At 39.1% G+C, this 17,479-nt stretch overlaps 1 protein-coding gene across 1 annotated transcript in view; it reads right to left on the bottom strand.

Moving 5' to 3' along the window:
- Tmem62 (transmembrane protein 62) overlaps nucleotides 1-17,479 on the bottom strand; it is a 35,935-nt gene that overhangs the window by 5,562 nt on the left and 12,894 nt on the right. Inside the window, exons 8-12 of the mRNA XM_034495348.2 lie at nucleotides 15,207-15,362; nucleotides 12,669-12,828; nucleotides 9,786-9,899; nucleotides 7,142-7,226; nucleotides 1,158-1,262 (exon numbers count right to left, since the gene is read on the bottom strand). Of these exons, the coding sequence (XP_034351239.1) occupies nucleotides 1,158-1,262; nucleotides 7,142-7,226; nucleotides 9,786-9,899; nucleotides 12,669-12,828; nucleotides 15,207-15,362 (620 nt within the window). The remainder of the gene's footprint in view (nucleotides 1-1,157; nucleotides 1,263-7,141; nucleotides 7,227-9,785; nucleotides 9,900-12,668; nucleotides 12,829-15,206; nucleotides 15,363-17,479) is intronic.

Below are 17,479 nucleotides of genomic sequence, written 5' to 3'. Positions count from 1 at the left end.
ATGCTGAGCCTTTTCTTCAGTCCGTCTTCAACTATTTCTAAGGGATCAAGCTCAGGTGGCAAATGTCTCTACCCACTAAGAAATCTTACCAGCTAAATTGAGTTTTTGCTGCTGTTTGTTCATTTGAGACAGAAACTCACTATGTAGCTCTGACTGACCTAGAACTCACTATGTAGACCAGGTTGATCTTGAACTCATAGAGAGACATCTGCCTTTGCCTCCCAGGCGCTGAGCTTATAGGTATTTGCTACCACATTTGACTTTCTGCTTCTATAAGTGACTTAAAAAGCATTAGGTATAATAATCAGTAAAATAAGCTACCTCAGGCATGACTGAACTCAGCTCTCCTTTCAGTAGCTCCATTTTTTTAGATGAATTTTGTTGTTGCTTTGCTTTATCGAGGCATAGTGTCTCTGTGTTGACCTGGCTGACCTCAAGCTCACTATGTAGAGCAGGTTGTCTTCAAACCCACAGAGATCCACCTGCCTCATGTCCTTCCTCACTGTTGTTAAAATCTCTCCTCTCTGGGTTTGGTGATACAGGCCTTTAATTCTAGCACTGAGGAGACAGACAGGGGCGGACATCTCTGACTTCAAAGCCAGCCTGGTCTAAATAGCGAACTCCAAGGCACCCAAGGCTACACAGTGAGACCCCATCTCAAACACACACACACACACACACACACACACACACACACACACACACACACACACATACATGGATAACTATTCACCAAACTACCTACTCATCATGCTCAGTGCCTGGCATGTAAGTAAATAGGAGAGACAGATGCCCATGGATATTCTATAGGGAAACAGATAGTAAACAGAGAATAATATAAATTCTGATGAAAACTTTTAAGATGGTCAGAGAAGCTATTGTGAAAAGTAGCATTCACACAGAATTTTTACTATTTACTATATCTCTATAATAAATCCTGGTTCTTTAGTGTTTTTAACACCCTTGCTTTAACTTGATATTGATTGCATGTCCTTTAAACATATTAAGAAATAACTTTATTTACTAAAACCAGCTCCTAGGAAATAATTTATGAGGGACTTGTATGCCATTTGTTATACATGGAGTATAAATTATTTTGTTGTTAATATATTCTTTAGCAGAATTCTCCACAATCTCCGGGTTTATACTTTACTTACCCAGCACTGTATACAAGGTCAGCAACAAAACAGAATAGTAGGAGATGTTTATTTTGCTCAAGATATGAAGGGAAAATGTGGTCATATTTGAAAATCCCAGAGGTTCTAAACAGAAGAAAAAAATAAAAACCTGGTAAATACATGCAAATTTCTCTAAACTTTTTCTAGATTTTCTTGGCACACCTTCCATCCTCAGTGAAGCTTTTGCTACATACACAGACATTACTCAAAAATTCAGAATCTTGGGGAGCCAAAACACACAAACACACAAAATCACAGATGGTAGAAAGCTCAAAGGGGGATTTTGTTGTAAGATATTTTATAGACAGAAACAAAGAAGGGAATACATAATTATATATATATATATATATAATTATAATATACATATATATAATATTGAATTCTTGTGTAGATTATGAATTTAAATGACAGACATACATGCAGAGGTCTGGTCTATACTATACTATTTCATCCCCAGGTAGATTTAAAAGATTGTGCCGTGTTCAAAGGATAACCAATACAGTCCTTACTCTTTTCATAGAATTCAGTATCTAAGTGCACAAACTTCTAAAAGCTATATCAAATATATAAATATTTTCCATTTTTATCTTACATACAAGTATCTGTCCAAAAAGTGCTCCCCACATATGATATGGTTCTTACTTCACAGCAGCCCTCACCATAAAGCTCTACCTCCCAGTGGACAGATAACACAGACCTAGGGATGTTCCACGGAAGGACACAGAGGGAAGAAGGCAGCCATCAATAAGGCAGGGAGAGAAGCCCCAGAGGGTAGGGAGCCTTGATCCTGGACTTTTAGCTATGGAAGTTCGAAAAAATTATTTTGTTGTTGTTTGGGCCAACTATGTTATTTTGTTACTTCAGCCTTAACAAACCAATAACTAGCTTTACTTTAAAATGTGGTCATAATTTTGTTCAAATACTTTGAAACTAGATTCTTTGTATCATAAAAGGAATATATTTCTTTTAGGCCAAATAAGATGAAGCTATGTGTTGTAACTATCAAGGTAATCAGCTAGGAAGAAAGTGCTGATGTGTAATTTTAATGTTATTTTAACATTAGTAATGCAGCACTAACCCTCACAGGAATGAGAAGTTAACAGAAAAGCCCTGTCAACACTAACACAAAGGCTATGAGATCTTGTTTCTCTTTTTGGACTTGAACTATAAAATAGTGCTTTCTAAATGTGACTGCTTTTCAGAATTACCCCAACAAGAACAAATTTTCATGCTGCTGCTCATATATTTGAATATTGGAGTTAAGTTGGCCTAGGAATCTATATTTTTTTAAAACTTTTTTTTTTTTTTTGAGACAGGGTTTCTCTGTGTAGCCCTGGCTGTCCTGGAACTCACTCTGTAGACCAGGCTGGCCTCGAACTCAGAAATCCGCCTGCCTCTGCCTCCCAAGTGCTGGGATTAAAGGCGTGCACCACCACTGCCCAGCGGAATCTATATTTTTTAATGTCCTTAGGTTATTCTTTTCTTCTTATTTTTTGAGAATTATCACAACAAAGTTTAAGGAATGACTTTTTTTCCCCCTTTTCATTTGATATTTTTAATTTAGAGACTTCAAGTTCTTGTCGTACAGATCTTTCACTTGTTTGGTTAGAGTTACACCAAGATATTTTATATTATCTGTGACTATTGTGAAGGGTGTTGTTTCCGTATTTTCTTTCTCAGCCCATTTATCATTTGTATAAAAGAAGGCTACTGATTTGTTTGAGTAAATTTTATATCCACCCACTTTGCTGAACTTGTTAATGAATCTTGGCTATCCTTGTGCTCATGGCAATCCTCCTGCCTTAGCTTCTTGAGTGGTAGGATTACAGGCATGAGCCATATCACACTCTGCTTGGAACAGATTTTCAAGCCATCAAGAACATAAGTTGGACAGAAAGGACTGCTCTTCTCCACCCACCTACTAGCCTCAGCCTAAGCAGAAACAGGTGACAGAACCTAGTGAGACTGAGCAGTAAATGATGAACATAGTTGAAAACTGGGGGGAAAGTTAGCTAGCTGCAGCCACATGCTTCAGCTCTGTAAGCCAATAGTCAATACTGGGCCTTTCATATGAACATGTCTATAAATGGGTGTTTCCCTAGGAAGAGCTTGAGTGGCAACACAAATTACCCTTTCATTTAAACACACTCATGGGAAGCTCTGAGGGTCACTAAAAGTGCTCTCAGTACCCAGCTCTATTGACAGGATATTATCTCAGAAGAAATAAGCACCGTCTTCAGCAGTTATCAAGGTGGCACACAAAATCTTTTCCATGCTCTTTTTTTTTTTTTTTTTTTTTTGGTTTTTCGAGACAGGGTTTCTCTGTGTAGCCCTGGCTGTCCTGGAACTAACTCTGTAGACCAGGCTGGCCTCGAACTCAGAAATCTGCCTGCCTCTGCCTCCCAAGTGCTGGGATTAAAGGCGTGCGCCACCACTGCCCGGCTTTCCATGCTCTTGAGATGGGTTTCACTGCATAGCTTAGACAAGCCTCTAGATCTGGATCCTTTTGTCCCCACCTCTCTTGTACTGGGACTATATGCACATGCCACACAGCCTGACAGCATGTCAAGTCTCCATGACTTCCTTAGTGAGGGTGAGACGCAGCAGACTTTATCATTTATTATGGAGCATCTGCGATGTTCAAGGCAGCAAGGTAGGTATTTGCACACGAGTCAGGGTGTGGGGAACAAGGACAGACACAGGTAGTCATCCTTAGGACGCCTGAGATGAGACAACTGTGACACTACAGTTACTTCCATCAGTCACAGGCTCTCAGCAGTGAGGAAATGATTATGGAGAGGAGGAACAATACCTGGTTAGGGCACAGGACTGTCCCTGCTCAGCCCTCTGGTTAGGGCACAGGACTGACCCTGCTCAGCCCTCTGGTTAGGGCACAGGACTGACGCTGCTCAGCCCTCTGGTTAGGGCACAGGACTGTCCCTGCTCAGCCCTCTGGTTAGGGCACAGGACTGACCCTGCTCAGCCCTCATTTGAAAATCCACCTTCTTCTAACAAGGGCTGTTTATGAATAATCATCAATTAATTTTTATTATCCATTACAATACGACAAAGACACCTTAGTAGCTTGGCAAATATAACTATGAAACCTTTCCAGGGAAAGATTCCTCTTGGGAGAGGTGACAAGCACTACAGGCAAAGTCACCTTGATAGCTGTTCTACAGCCTGTTCTATGAGTGTAATTCAAGACTACGCATACACCACTCAAATGTTACCCCCCAACTTTTTGATACAGAATGTTACTGTGTAGCCCTAGCTGGCTTTGAACTTATAGAGATCCACATGCCTCTGTGTTGCAGTAAATCTCTTGCCCATGGGGAGTCCATAGAATAAAAACACAAGTCAATAAATATCAAATGAATGCTGCATGCCTAGATTGGGCAGATTTACCATTAAACTACACTATTCCCCGGCTATGAGAGCTCTTAGCAACTTGCGGTTTCCTAGGTCTTCTTCGTCTTCTCTCTCTCCACCAACTGCCCTCTGCTTCGACCAACTGCCCCTCCGCCGCTTCTCCATCTGATCTGTGAGCTGTTGTATGCTCTGTTCGATCATCTTTTCTAGCTCCTGTAACTTCTGTTCTAAGCCCTGCTTCCATTCCTCATTATTTTCTATCTGTTTACAAATCTCATCTCTATCCTGTACCAAAAGTTCTATTGTTTCTTGTAATCTCTTTTCCAAGGCAAAGAATTTTTTATCTAGAGCTTTGTCTTTTGAGAAGACATAGTATATCAAAAAAATAAATATAGCAATACTGATAAATAATAAAGTGTTCCCTAAGTTGATTTCTGTCAAACCATTTGAAATATCATCATATAAAGCCCAAAAGATATCCATTGTTTTTGTCATCTTTAAGTATCAAAATATGTTTTTTTTAATATTAAAAAATTATCTGGTCTGGAGCCCTCAATAAAGTGGCCTTTCTTTATTGATCTTCATTGACAAAGCTGTGTGCCCTACATGCCCCATTTGTCTGTTGTTGCTCTACAATCCTTAATCAGATGTCGGCCTTTGCCACATCTTTGACAAATTCCAGAAAGCTTAGGCCCCCATTTAGTATTATTTTTATTTGTCCTGTTGTCATTTCTGAGACGACCCCATTTACCACAATTAAAACATTTGAAATCTTGGGTCATCTCTAGGTTTCTAGTTGCAGTTTTTCCTATTACTGACATATCAGCTGAGTGAGATCCAACATCAGCTGTGTATCTAATCCATTCATCTATTGATGCTGACCTTGCCCTCAGTGGTCTGATTACTTCCTTGCACTCAGCAGTTGCATTTTCAAAGGCTAAAGACTCAATTATTGCCTTTCTTGCTACTGAATCTGATATACTCCTTTCGACAGCTGAGGTTAGCCTTTGTAAAAAGTCAGGGAAGGTTTCTTTTGGCCCTTGTATGACTTGAGTAAATGGTTCAAGTCTCTTCCCGGATTCTGCAACTTTGTCCCAGGCATTTAAGGCTGACAATCTACACAATGCCAGAGTTTCTTCATCATATACAGCCTGCACCTCTATTTCAGCAAAACGACCTTCACCAAGTAGTTGGTCTATGGAAATCTCTCTTCCTCTGGCTCTATTTTGTCATGCTATCTCCCTCGCCTCATTTAAGGCAGTCTCACACTGTCCAAGCTGTTCATAAACAACATATGGTAGAGGCCAAGAATTTAGCTCTACCCCAAAGAGCCATTGCTACCAAGACACCAACAACATTATCACTAAAGTGGTTGTCTAATCAACCTATTTGGATTGAGCAGTGGTCTATGACAAAAGAAAAATTACAGGTATTAGAACAGTTGGTCCAGGAACAACTGGAGGCTCAGCATATTGAAGAGTCTACCAGTCCTTGGAATTCTCCAGTATTTGTCATTAAAAAGAAATCTGGCAAATGGAGGATGTTGACAGATCTCAGAGCAATTAATAAGATTATTCAGCCTATGGGTTCTTTGCAGCCTGGTATCCCATTGCCTTCCTTGTTGCCTAAGGATTGGCCCATTATAGTTGATCTGAAAGATTGTTTCTTCACAATTCCTCTACATGAATGTGATAGGGAAAGGTTTGCTTTCTCAGTACCTACCTTTAATAAAGGTTGCCCAGTAAAGAGATATCATTGGAAAGTCTTACCACAAGGAATGGTAAATAGTCCTACCTTGTGTCAATACTTTGTACAACAGCCATTGGAGATAATTCGCAAAAGGTTTCCCAAATCAATTATTTATCATTATATGGATGATATTTTGTTGGCTGATTCAGATATTAATATCGTGGAAAAAATGTTTGATGAAGTAAAGAAAATCTTGCCTTGCTGGGGATTGCAAATAGCCCCCGAAAAAATACAAAGAGAAGCGGCGGAGGGGCAGTTGGTGGAGAGAGAGAAGACGAAGAAGACCTAGGAAACCGCAAGTTGCTAAGAGCTCTCATAGCCGGGGAATAGTGTAGTTTAATGGTAAATCTGCCCAATCTAGGCATGCAGCATTCATTTTATATTTATTGACTTGTGTCTTTATTCTATGGACTCCCCATGGGCAAGAGATTTACCGCAACACCTCTGTTTCCTAAATTCTGAGATTAAATGCATGCACACTATGCCCAGCCAAATTTTTCCAAGTTTGTATTAAAGCCTTATCTTTAATTATTTATTTTTCTATCCAAATGTATTTCAATATAAATTATATTAAATAGCTATTTATAAAAATAACTACTTATATTATAAATTTGCCATTTTAAATAATATTGTGAATTTCCCCCATTTTTATTAAACCCCATTTTATTGCCATACAGTAGAAGGGTGAAGAGAATTATTTTTCAAGATAAAAATATCACAAAGAAAGAGAATTTTCATTTGAAAGATGTACCTCACAGAGTCCTCTGTACACTTGTTAATGATGAGGGTGTTATGGGATATTTTCACATCTTCTAGAATAAAAAGGAATCATGACTACTAACCTTTAAGCTCTGGGTATGCTAGATATCTGAATGTAATCAGCATGGTGAGCTGGGTCAGCACAATCAACACAAACAGGACCCGGGCCTGCAGGGAGAAGGGACATTAATATGAACAGATATGCTGGCACAGCTCCAGACAAGACTTTCATACTGGCTTCATTCGCAAAAATGGAAATGGCACAATATGGAACACATATTTTAGTCTTCCTCATCCCCTGTTCTCCAGTAACTACTAAGATTTTTGTAATTTTATAAACGATAATAGAAAATAGTAGAGTACTTCCTGTTAATACACTTGGCTGTAGACCACAGTTCCTGAGACAACTGTGAGGTAGTGAGTGGAGAGAATGCTACCTGTGCTTAGTAACAAGCTTCAGAAAGCCACTGAGGAGGGGCTGGTTGCCAGGGGGACCAGCTATGTGTTGAGGATTGGCATGCATCCTCACATCACCCGCTTTGCTCTCCAGGGAAGAGGGTGCAGAATTCATCACTAATGGCCAATAATTTAATCAGCCATGCCTACATACTAAGACTGGCATAGACATCCTACTGGAGGGTTCAGAGGCTGCCCTAGTCAAGGGCAGGAGAGTTAGCACAGTGGCATGTGCCTCAGAGGACATGGATGTGAACATCCAAGATTCTCCCTGCCCTCTCTTCCATCTGGCTGATGCTGAGTTGTATCTTTACATAATAAATCAGGAATCCAGTAAGGAAACTATTTTTCTAAGTTCTGTGAGTTAGTCTAGCAAGTTACTAAACCCCAGAAAGATGTCTTAGGAACCTCCCGTTACTAGCTCCATCTGAAGCATTGGTGGCCATCTGGAGCAGAATGCTGGGAGAAGAGGGTGGTGAGGAGGGTGACTTTGTAGGACAGAAGCCCTTAGCCTGTGGGATCAGCGCTATCTCTCTCTTGGCCATCAGTATGAGAACTGAGTTAAAGTCTACAATACTCAAAGCAGTGTCTGCTGAGGACTAAAGAATTATTTATCCTAGAAAACCCCACACATTTGATATGAAAAGTAGTGTAGAAAAAGAAACAAGAGATTTTGTTTTTAACATCATTACCACTAACAACAAAAATATTCTGTAATAAAAAAAACGTAGTCAAGAGAACCAAATATCTGATTCACTGATAGTATAATAAACTGTTTAATATTGCTTTTTCTGAATTTACTTAGGCCAATATTAGAGTTTCATTATACTTGAAGGGTAATCTGTTTTATTTGAAGTTGGATATGGGGCATGGGTAGATTATGATATTCATGATAAGGAAGATCTCATGAAACTAGAATATAAATTGCTACAGCCTCTCTCCAGACCATTGAATAGTAAATGTTAAAACAAAACAAAACCAACCAGACAAAACCAAAAAAGTCCTCAATCACTAACTTACTTTAGAAATATTTGTTGAAGGCCTATTATATGGTAGGTATATCAAAGATCACTTACTCTAATGGGCCTTATATTTTAATGAGGAAGATGGGGGAAAACAGAACAATAAATAAATTATGTAATTATGTTAAAAATAGTGTGACTTCTCCTCATTTAGCAAGTCAGTTGTAGGAGTTTATTCTAAGAAACTTACATTAACACTAATGAAAAAACTAGTTGAAATTATTAGAAAAGCTAGAAATAATTTTAAATAAATAATTGGTTAAATAAATATATGTTCATTTAATAATTTCTTAAATAAACCTTAACATATTGAGTTATATATTTAATCAAAGAATATATTCATATATGCATATATACATTACTATAATACAGCTAAATTTACATTATGAAATAATATTGGCAGGCACAGTGGTGTGCAGTTGTATAATCCATGGTACTCAAGAGGTTGAGGCAAGAGGATTGCTTGACCTCAAATGTCCAAGGCTACCCTGAAAAACACAGTAACCCTTTGCCTCAAAACTCAATAAAAACTAAACACACACACACACACACACACACACACACACACACAAATTCCTGGGGTTTAGAGAGACGGCTCAGTGTTAAGAGCACTGACTGTTCTTCCAAAGGACCCAGGTTTGATTCTCAGCATCCACATAATGGTTTCCACAATCCAAACGCTAGTTCCGGGGGATCTGATCTTCTGACCTTAAAGGGAACCAGACATACACATGGTACACATGCATGGTACACATGGTATTCATGCAGGCAAAATATTTGTAAACATAAAAATTAATAAATCAAAAGAAAGAAAGAAAGAAAGAAAGAAAGAGAGAGAGAGAAAGGAAGAAAGAAAGAAAGAAAGAAAGAAAGAAAGAAAGAAAGAAAGAAAGAAAGAAAACCCCTGAGTTGGTGAGATGATTCAGCAGTAAAGTCACTTGCCAACAAGCTCGATGACCTGAATCCAATCCTTGGGGTGGATCCATACAGTAGAAGGAGAGAAGCAACTCTAGTGAGTTGTCCTTTGACCTACAGACATGCCATGGTATGTGTATCCCCTACCACATACACACAAAACATTTTATTCTTCTAGATAAATATCTAGATAAATAAATAGCTTTGATTTTATAAGGTGTAGATTTCTTGACACATAACTATATTTAGAAGTTTGCATTCACCAAATCCAGTAAAAACAAAAACAAACAAACAAACACATAGACACAAGTAAAATTTAATTGCAGTTACTCACCACAATGTAGTGGTCAGTAAGGAGAATAAATGATGCCAAAGGATCAAATGTGAGATGAGCGTTCTCTTGAGCAGAAAACATGTGGTGAGCACTCCTACTTCTTCCAGCAGAATCCTAGTTAGAAACACAGCCAGGAAGCAACTTGCAGCCATGCTTAAACATGTATCTGGTTATGATTATATACCCATCTATATAATCTATATATAATGTATATACCTATGTATATATATGTCTTACAACAAAGGCTTCCTGGGCTTGAAGACCTGTCTTGTCTTCCCACACTAAACCTGAAGGCTGAATCTGAAGGAGGCAGGGTTAAGGAGCTGTGCAGCCTAGAAGCAGTGCTGGGCTCAGATGGTGAGGAGAAGAGAAAATGGAGAAAGAGCAAGCAGGAGCCAGGTGTAATGGTGCTCACCTCTAATCCCAGCTCTTGGGATACAGAAGCAGTGAGACACTGCATTAAAAAAGAAGGAGGAGGAGGAGAATAAATAAAACAGCCAGAGAGACGGCTCAGTTGGTAAAATGCTTGCTATTGAATCACAGAGACCCAAGATGAATTCCCAGAGTCCATGCAAAAAGCCAGGAATGGACTGTAGAGATGATACAATCATGACGACTGGGGTTTGGATCCTACTACTCATATAACAAACTTGGTTGCCTGCAGATGCCTGTTAACTCCACCTCGGAGGGATCTGACACACCTTCTTCCAGCCTCTGTGCATGTACAGGTGCAAACACTGGCCCAACTCTTACACAGATATAAACACATATACATATAAATAAATAATCAATCAATGAATCAAACAAACAAATGCATCTGTAACCCCAGTCCTACAGGGAGGAAGAAGAGAGGCTGAGTCTTAGAATTCACTAGCTGGCCAATTTACTCATATCAGTTCAGTGAGAGACCCTGCCTCAAAAAACAAAGCAAGGGTTGGGGAAGTGGCTCAATGATTGAAGTCCTGTGCACAAGCATGAGGACTGGAGTTCTCATCAAGAGCTTAAAAGTTCTTGATGGGAAGGGTGGTCTGCCCACCTATAATTCCAGCCTCAGAAGGTAGAAATAGGATGCTTGGGTTAGCTAAAGAGACCTGACATGCCTGAAAACTCTGGCTTTGATTGAGAGATCCTGCCTCAATAAGTAAGATGGCAGAGCAAATAAGGATGATTCCCAACACCAACCAAAGGCCTCCACATGCATGCACACACATATGCAACTACATATACAAGCATGCATGCCCACACATACACACTACATACACACATACATACCATACACACACATACATATGAAAATGAAAAATATTTTTTTTCAAAATAAGGTAAGGAAAAGGACAATAAATCAGGGGTGAGGAGAGGACTTATACAGTAAAAGAACTGGGAGATACTATTTAGATAACTGCAATTCTGTGAACCTTGTTTGGATTTTGATTTGAATCAACCAAATGCATATGCACACACACACACACACACACACACACAATCACACCTATCTGTTGTAGGATATTTAATTACACTGTGAACCCCAAGATTATGTTATTTACTGAAAAAAAAAACTGTTTCTAGTTGTGGTGTGGCTCTGTCCTTAGCACACACCTTTAATCCCTCTGGCTGGAATACAGACATACACTTAGTACACACCTTTAATCCCAAGCAATGAAGGTAAAGTTGCTTTGTAGAAGGAAACAACAATGTTTGAAAATAACATCTAATTGAGCAGCAGACAAACTGATGAACCAGAGAAAGATTTGACAGAATAGAATATGCCCCACCCTCATGAGATAAGAAAGGAAAGGGAAGCTACTTAAGAGAGCAGAGCAGGCAGAGAGAAAGAAGAGAGAAGAGAAAGGAAAGAGAAAGAAGGCAGTTTTACCAGGAGAGTTTTACAGACAGGTTGCAGAAAGAGAACAAGTTAGACACTGATGAAGACAGAAGGATCCAGAAGATCAGAACAGATTGCTAGAGTTAGTTTAAGGCCAAGCAGATCAATTCAGAAGAAACTGAGAGAAGCCAGATTAAATCAGTTGGCCTGGAGAGGAGTTTGAGCCAGAAGAGCTGAGGTGACCAGCCAGCTAGAGTTCAGAAAGAACTAGAAAGGGTGAGTTTACTCAGCAATTAGTCTCAGAGGCTGAAAACATTCTAGGCCTAGAAAAGATTGTACATGGCCTAGAAGCTTCCAGGACTAGGCCTAGGTTAGAAGACTTGAGGCAGTAAGCCTTGGAGATGACAATTATTACAGGAGAATAACAGTTACATTTACTATTTCTAGTGTGGTATACTTAAAAGGACAGGACTTTAGCATTAACAAATGAAAGAGCCAGGTTACCTGTCTAATACTCAGTAGACTGAATTATTTCGAGATAGCATCTTACTATATACCTGGGTTGACATCATGGTTCCCTTTCCTCAGTCTCCTGAGTAGCTAGGACCACATGTTTGGCACCTCACCAGGGTTTAGCAGGTTAATTTTTTAAAATTCTACATGTAAAATTGAAAGCTGATTAGTGATTGCCTAGGGATAAAGATGGAAGGAAAGAAGATCACAAGGGACAAAAAAAACTGAGGCCAGTGAGATGGCTCAGTGGGTAAAGGTGCTTGCCACTAAGTAAACCTGCATAGAACCTCGTGAACCACATGGTATATTTAAATGAGAACCAAGTCCCACAAGTTGTCCTCTAGCCTTTCATCACACAGTCTTCTCTGCCCAGACACATAAAGTAAAATGTCACTTCCAAAAGAGCATGCTAAATACACTGTACTCAAGCTTCATCTACTGTTTATCAAATCTGTTGCTTACCAATTGACTAGCAATAAACCCAAATCAGAGTTCACTGTGGCAAGAGCCCAACCATTGACACAACACACTAACAATGACTAACTTACCTGGACGAATACTTCTATGGTATGTGTCCCATTACTGTAGTTTTTAGGGTTCCACTTCAGTATGAAAATAGGACCAGACAAGTGAGAGGCCTGGCCTATAATACCTCCATCAATCTTAACAGTGACAGAAGTGATGGGGGATAAGGAAAAGGCCAATACTCTAAAATAAGAGCATATATAAAATGCATGATTTTAGGTATAGGACATTGTGTTTATAGAGGAGAGCAATCTACTGTAGTCTGAGGACATGAACGCAGGCAGAACCACACTGTGCAACTGCAGAGACTTTGGACAATTCGGCAATGAACTGCTAAGAAATTAGACACTTCTATTATTTTTTTTGGTGTGGTATCTCAAGCCCCTAAAAATATTATTAAATTTTTAGAAAGCAAAATCCGTTTCATTTGATAAATCTACCTAAGGTAGAGCAAAAATTCTTTCTGAAGAAATTCCTGAATTCCTGGTTTTAATCTTAGGAATAGAATATCAAAGAACTATCATATCCTGTTAATCTAATGTCAAGCCTATAATTCATTTATTTGATTCCTGATGTATTGGCCAGAAAAAGCAAGGCCATACCCAGATCTGAATACCAGGCCTCTCAGTTAACACTTAGCACTGATATCCAGACATCATTAAAAATGTGATTGATAGGCCAGATGTGGTAGCCTAGACACCACATTCATGCTAGCAGGGGCCAGCCTGTTCTACATAGTGACTTCTGGGTCAGCCCAGGCTACATAAAGAGACCATGACTGGGGGGAGGGGAGTAATATTTTTAGTTCTAAAAAAAAATAAAAAAGTAATCAGGCAATCTTCATCAATATTCATATGAGAGGTTTGCTGAGATGGCTCAGTGGGTAAAGGGGCTTCTCACTAAGCCTGGTGACATAAGTTCAAACCTCAGAATCTACATGGTAGAAGGAAGAAAACCAGCTCCTAAAAGGAGTCCTCTGATATCCACAGGCATGCTATGGCGTTTGCATGCCCCTCCCCCAATAAAAAATAATAAATAAAAATTTAAATTCCTAAGAATTTTTACCCATTTCTACAACACTATCATTTAAAAAAACAAGAAAGAAAGAAAAAAGAAAAAATTATTCAAGCAAGAGAAGAACCTACTTTTACCAGATGTTCATCCTCAAAGCACAACCCTAACATCATAAATAAAACAACAAAGTGGATAAGTGCACACAGAAGAAAGGCTTGGACTGTGCCTTCTGATGACAATGATAAAAAGACATGTCTTATGGAGACCACATGTGAAGGAGTGTCCAGAAGTGCTAATAACAGCTCTTCAGAAATGGGCAAACACACACATAATCCCATTGCTGTGCTCTGCAAGAGTTAGTATAGAGGCAGGTGGATCTCTTGAGTTCAAGGCCAGCCTGGTCTATAAAGTGAGTTCCAGGACAGCCAGGGCTTCACAGTGAAACCCTGTCTTGAAAAATTAACACACATATATGTACACATATATTTAATTTTTAAATTTTTTAAATATATATATTAAATGATCTTACATTTGAAAGATATTTGTCCAAAAATAACATCTCATTAGAATTCTATTAACAAACATTAGCAAATTTCATACATAAACTATATTTTGAATTTCATCAGGATTATACAAGTTTTGCTTTTTTGGCAGGTTATTCAGCAAAACAAACAAACAAAAATCCTGATGATACAAATTTCTAAAAGTAGAGCATATGGGACTGAGGTGTAGAGCAAGAGAAAGCTGCCAAGTATCAGTTCTCCCTGTTTTCAGCTAACTCCCTCTTGTGCTCCACCCTGCGCTCCCAGCTCCACGGAGCATTCCCTGTAGAGCAGAGCAATCCACACAGGCCCACCATTGTTTTAATGAACTGAACCAAAAGCTTTGAAACATTTGACTTTCTTGCCCCTGTTAGGGTATAACTGTGGTTTGTGCTTTACAAACCCCAATGTCCCCAAGTTCTTTGTAGTGGGAGCCTGTTCTTTTATCTCTGGCTGAAAGAAAGGGCTCTCATTTGAGCTTATGGTGTATGTAACTTTTGTTGAGGACTATAACATATAAGACCCTAGTTTTATCTCTAACTGTGTAAATAATTAATAAATATAAATAAATAAGCATATTTTATAAGGTAATGTGTCATGGTTATAACAGAGTAAACATATGTAAATAGAAAGGCTGAAATAAAATCCACAAAAAAATAATGATCAGCTTGAGTTTTGGAGGATTTTATAGATTTTATCAACTTTAAAAATAACTATGTTTGGGGGTGGCTAGAAAGAGTGGTAGAACAGATGCCTGACATGCATGAGGCTCTGGTTCAAGTCCCAACTCCCAAGCCTTATACGTATGCATGTATGTATGTGTATGCACACACACATATATGCACATATACACATGTACATTGAATGGAAATGAAACAGAGAACAGCTTATATGTTTGTGCTGTTGAAAAAACAGTGGGACATCCCTTAGCTTTCATATCACAACAATTATAACTAACTCTTCATCCATATCAAACCGAAAGTCAATCTGAAACATAAGACATACCTTATGTGTGTGGAATGGAAGAGCCTTTCTAGTGGTTCATGCTTAGCACAGCTATAGAGGAGTGATTTGGGATTGGTGATAAGAACCACAGGCCACTTGTCAAAGGTCACATCTGCAAAGCTAAAGAGGTCGTGATCAAAGGCAAAGATCCGGTACCTAGAGACCATAGGAGAAAAGGGAATTTAGTTACTTTAGGTACTTAAGCTTGAAGGAGAGCTAAGGATGTAGCTGAGTTGGCAGAATGCTTGCCTAGTATACAGGAAGCTCTGCGTTCCCAAAAGTCAGGTGTGAGGCACATACCTGCAATTCCAATACTCAGGAGGTAGAGGCAGGAGGATCAGGTTCATGATCATCTTTAGCTAGATAGTGAGCTCAGGGCTACCCTGGGCTACATGACACCCTTTCTCAAAGGGGGGTGGTGCTTGAAAGTAAAACACAGATAAACAATAAGACCCACAAAACTGGGACTTTTTATACAATTAATTGATACAAGGTAGGGTTGCTCCTGCTTCTTCTCTCTTTCCTACTGCTTCATCCTTCATCCTGTCTGAGCAGCTGGGATCTGACTGAGGTGATGAAGCTAGTGGTGATCTAGAACAATGCCTGCACTCTTTGATTTTAAAGATAAATGTTTTAAAAATTAGTTCACTTTTAGGCAATACTTTTATGACTATTTTGAAACTATGGTGTACATCATAAGTCTAAGATCTGCTATTCTTCATTCCACAACAATGCTACATCATATGTGAACTCCTATTTATCTGAAGAATTTAAATTACTATTACAGAAATAACTAAATGTTTGGCATAAAATTCAAGAGAAAAAAAATTCAGCCCCAGTGAATCTGAAAGTTCGGTTCACAGACCAGCCCACACCAATACAATGTTTTTAATGATGAGATTTGGGCATCATTAAAATTTTTCACAATTCTTGTTAACACTTGATTTTAAAACTATATAGTATAGCAACTTAGCTGTGGTAGCTCGTACTCATCCCTAGAAAGGATGAGTCAAGAGGATAGTAAGTTTGAGGCTAGTCTAGGCTAAAGAATAAGTTCTAGGATATCCTGGGCTGCAGAGTGAATTGCTCTCTTGAAAACAAAAACCAAAACCAACCAACCAAAGAAACAAACAAAATGGAATTAAAAAAAAGCCAACATGGTGGTGTATGCCTGTGGTCCCAGCACTCAGGAGGCAAAGGCATATGGACTACTACAATGTCTAGATCAGCCTGCTCTACAAAGCCAGTATCAGGCTAGTTAGGGACTAAATATATTGAAAGTATTCCTCAAAAGAAAACAAAGAAACAAACCTACATTCTAATGCACGTGTCTTAAAACTTACATGGCATAATAATGCTAAACATGGGTGCTATAGTGACTGAAGACATGGCTTAGTAGTTAAGTATTACAAAATTTTTTTTTTTTTTTTTTTTTTTTTTTTTTTTTTGGTTTTTTGAGACAGGGTTTTTCTGTGTAGCCCTAGCTGTCCTGGAACTCACTCTGTAGACCAGGCTGGCCTCGAACTCAGAAATCCGCCTGCCTCTGCCTCCCAAGTGCTGGGATTAAAGGCGTGCGCCACCACCGCCCAGCATTACAGGATATTTGAACCTGTTTCAGTTAGGGTATGGCTCAACCCTTAGCACACGCCATTAATCTATTTGGAATACAAACACACCCTTAGTACTCACCTTTAGTTCCAAACAATGAAGGTAAAGTTAGTTTGCAGAAGGAAGCACCCATGTTTGAAAGTGATGTCTAATTGAGTGGCAGAAAAAGTGATGAGTCAGAGAATGATTTGGCAAATAGGAAAGAGAAGCTATTTAAGGGAGAGACAGACAGTACAAAGAGAGTGCAATATAGGAGGAATACAGTAGAGTTCATGGAGAGCAGTACAACAGAGTTGAGAGGAAGAGTGGAGCAGCACAGAGGGGGAGAAGGGGGCAGTTTTACAGAGGCAGGTTGAAGAGAGAACGAGCCAGAGAATGAGGAGCTAGAAAGTTAGAACAGGTTTCCAGAGTTAGTTTGAGGCCAAACAGAGCAATTCAGAGGCTGGGAGAAGCCAGATTGAATAAATCAGCTGGGAGAGGATTTTGAGCCAGAACAGCTGAGTTGAACCGGCCAGAAAGAGCTGGAAAGGGTGAGCTTATTCAGCAGCAAGTCTTAGAGTTGAAAACAGCCTAGACCTAGATTAGATTGTACAGTGGCTAGAAGCTTCCAGGTCTAGGTCCAGGTTAGCAGACAGAGGCGTGAGCCTCCTAGACAATTACAGCAG

This window comes from Arvicanthis niloticus, chromosome 2 (assembly GCF_011762505.2).
Source record: "Arvicanthis niloticus isolate mArvNil1 chromosome 2, mArvNil1.pat.X, whole genome shotgun sequence".
Lineage (NCBI taxonomy): Eukaryota > Metazoa > Chordata > Mammalia > Rodentia > Muridae > Arvicanthis > Arvicanthis niloticus.
The sequence above is the reverse complement of the archived record's forward strand: the minus strand, read 5'-3'. Positions and strand labels throughout refer to the sequence as shown.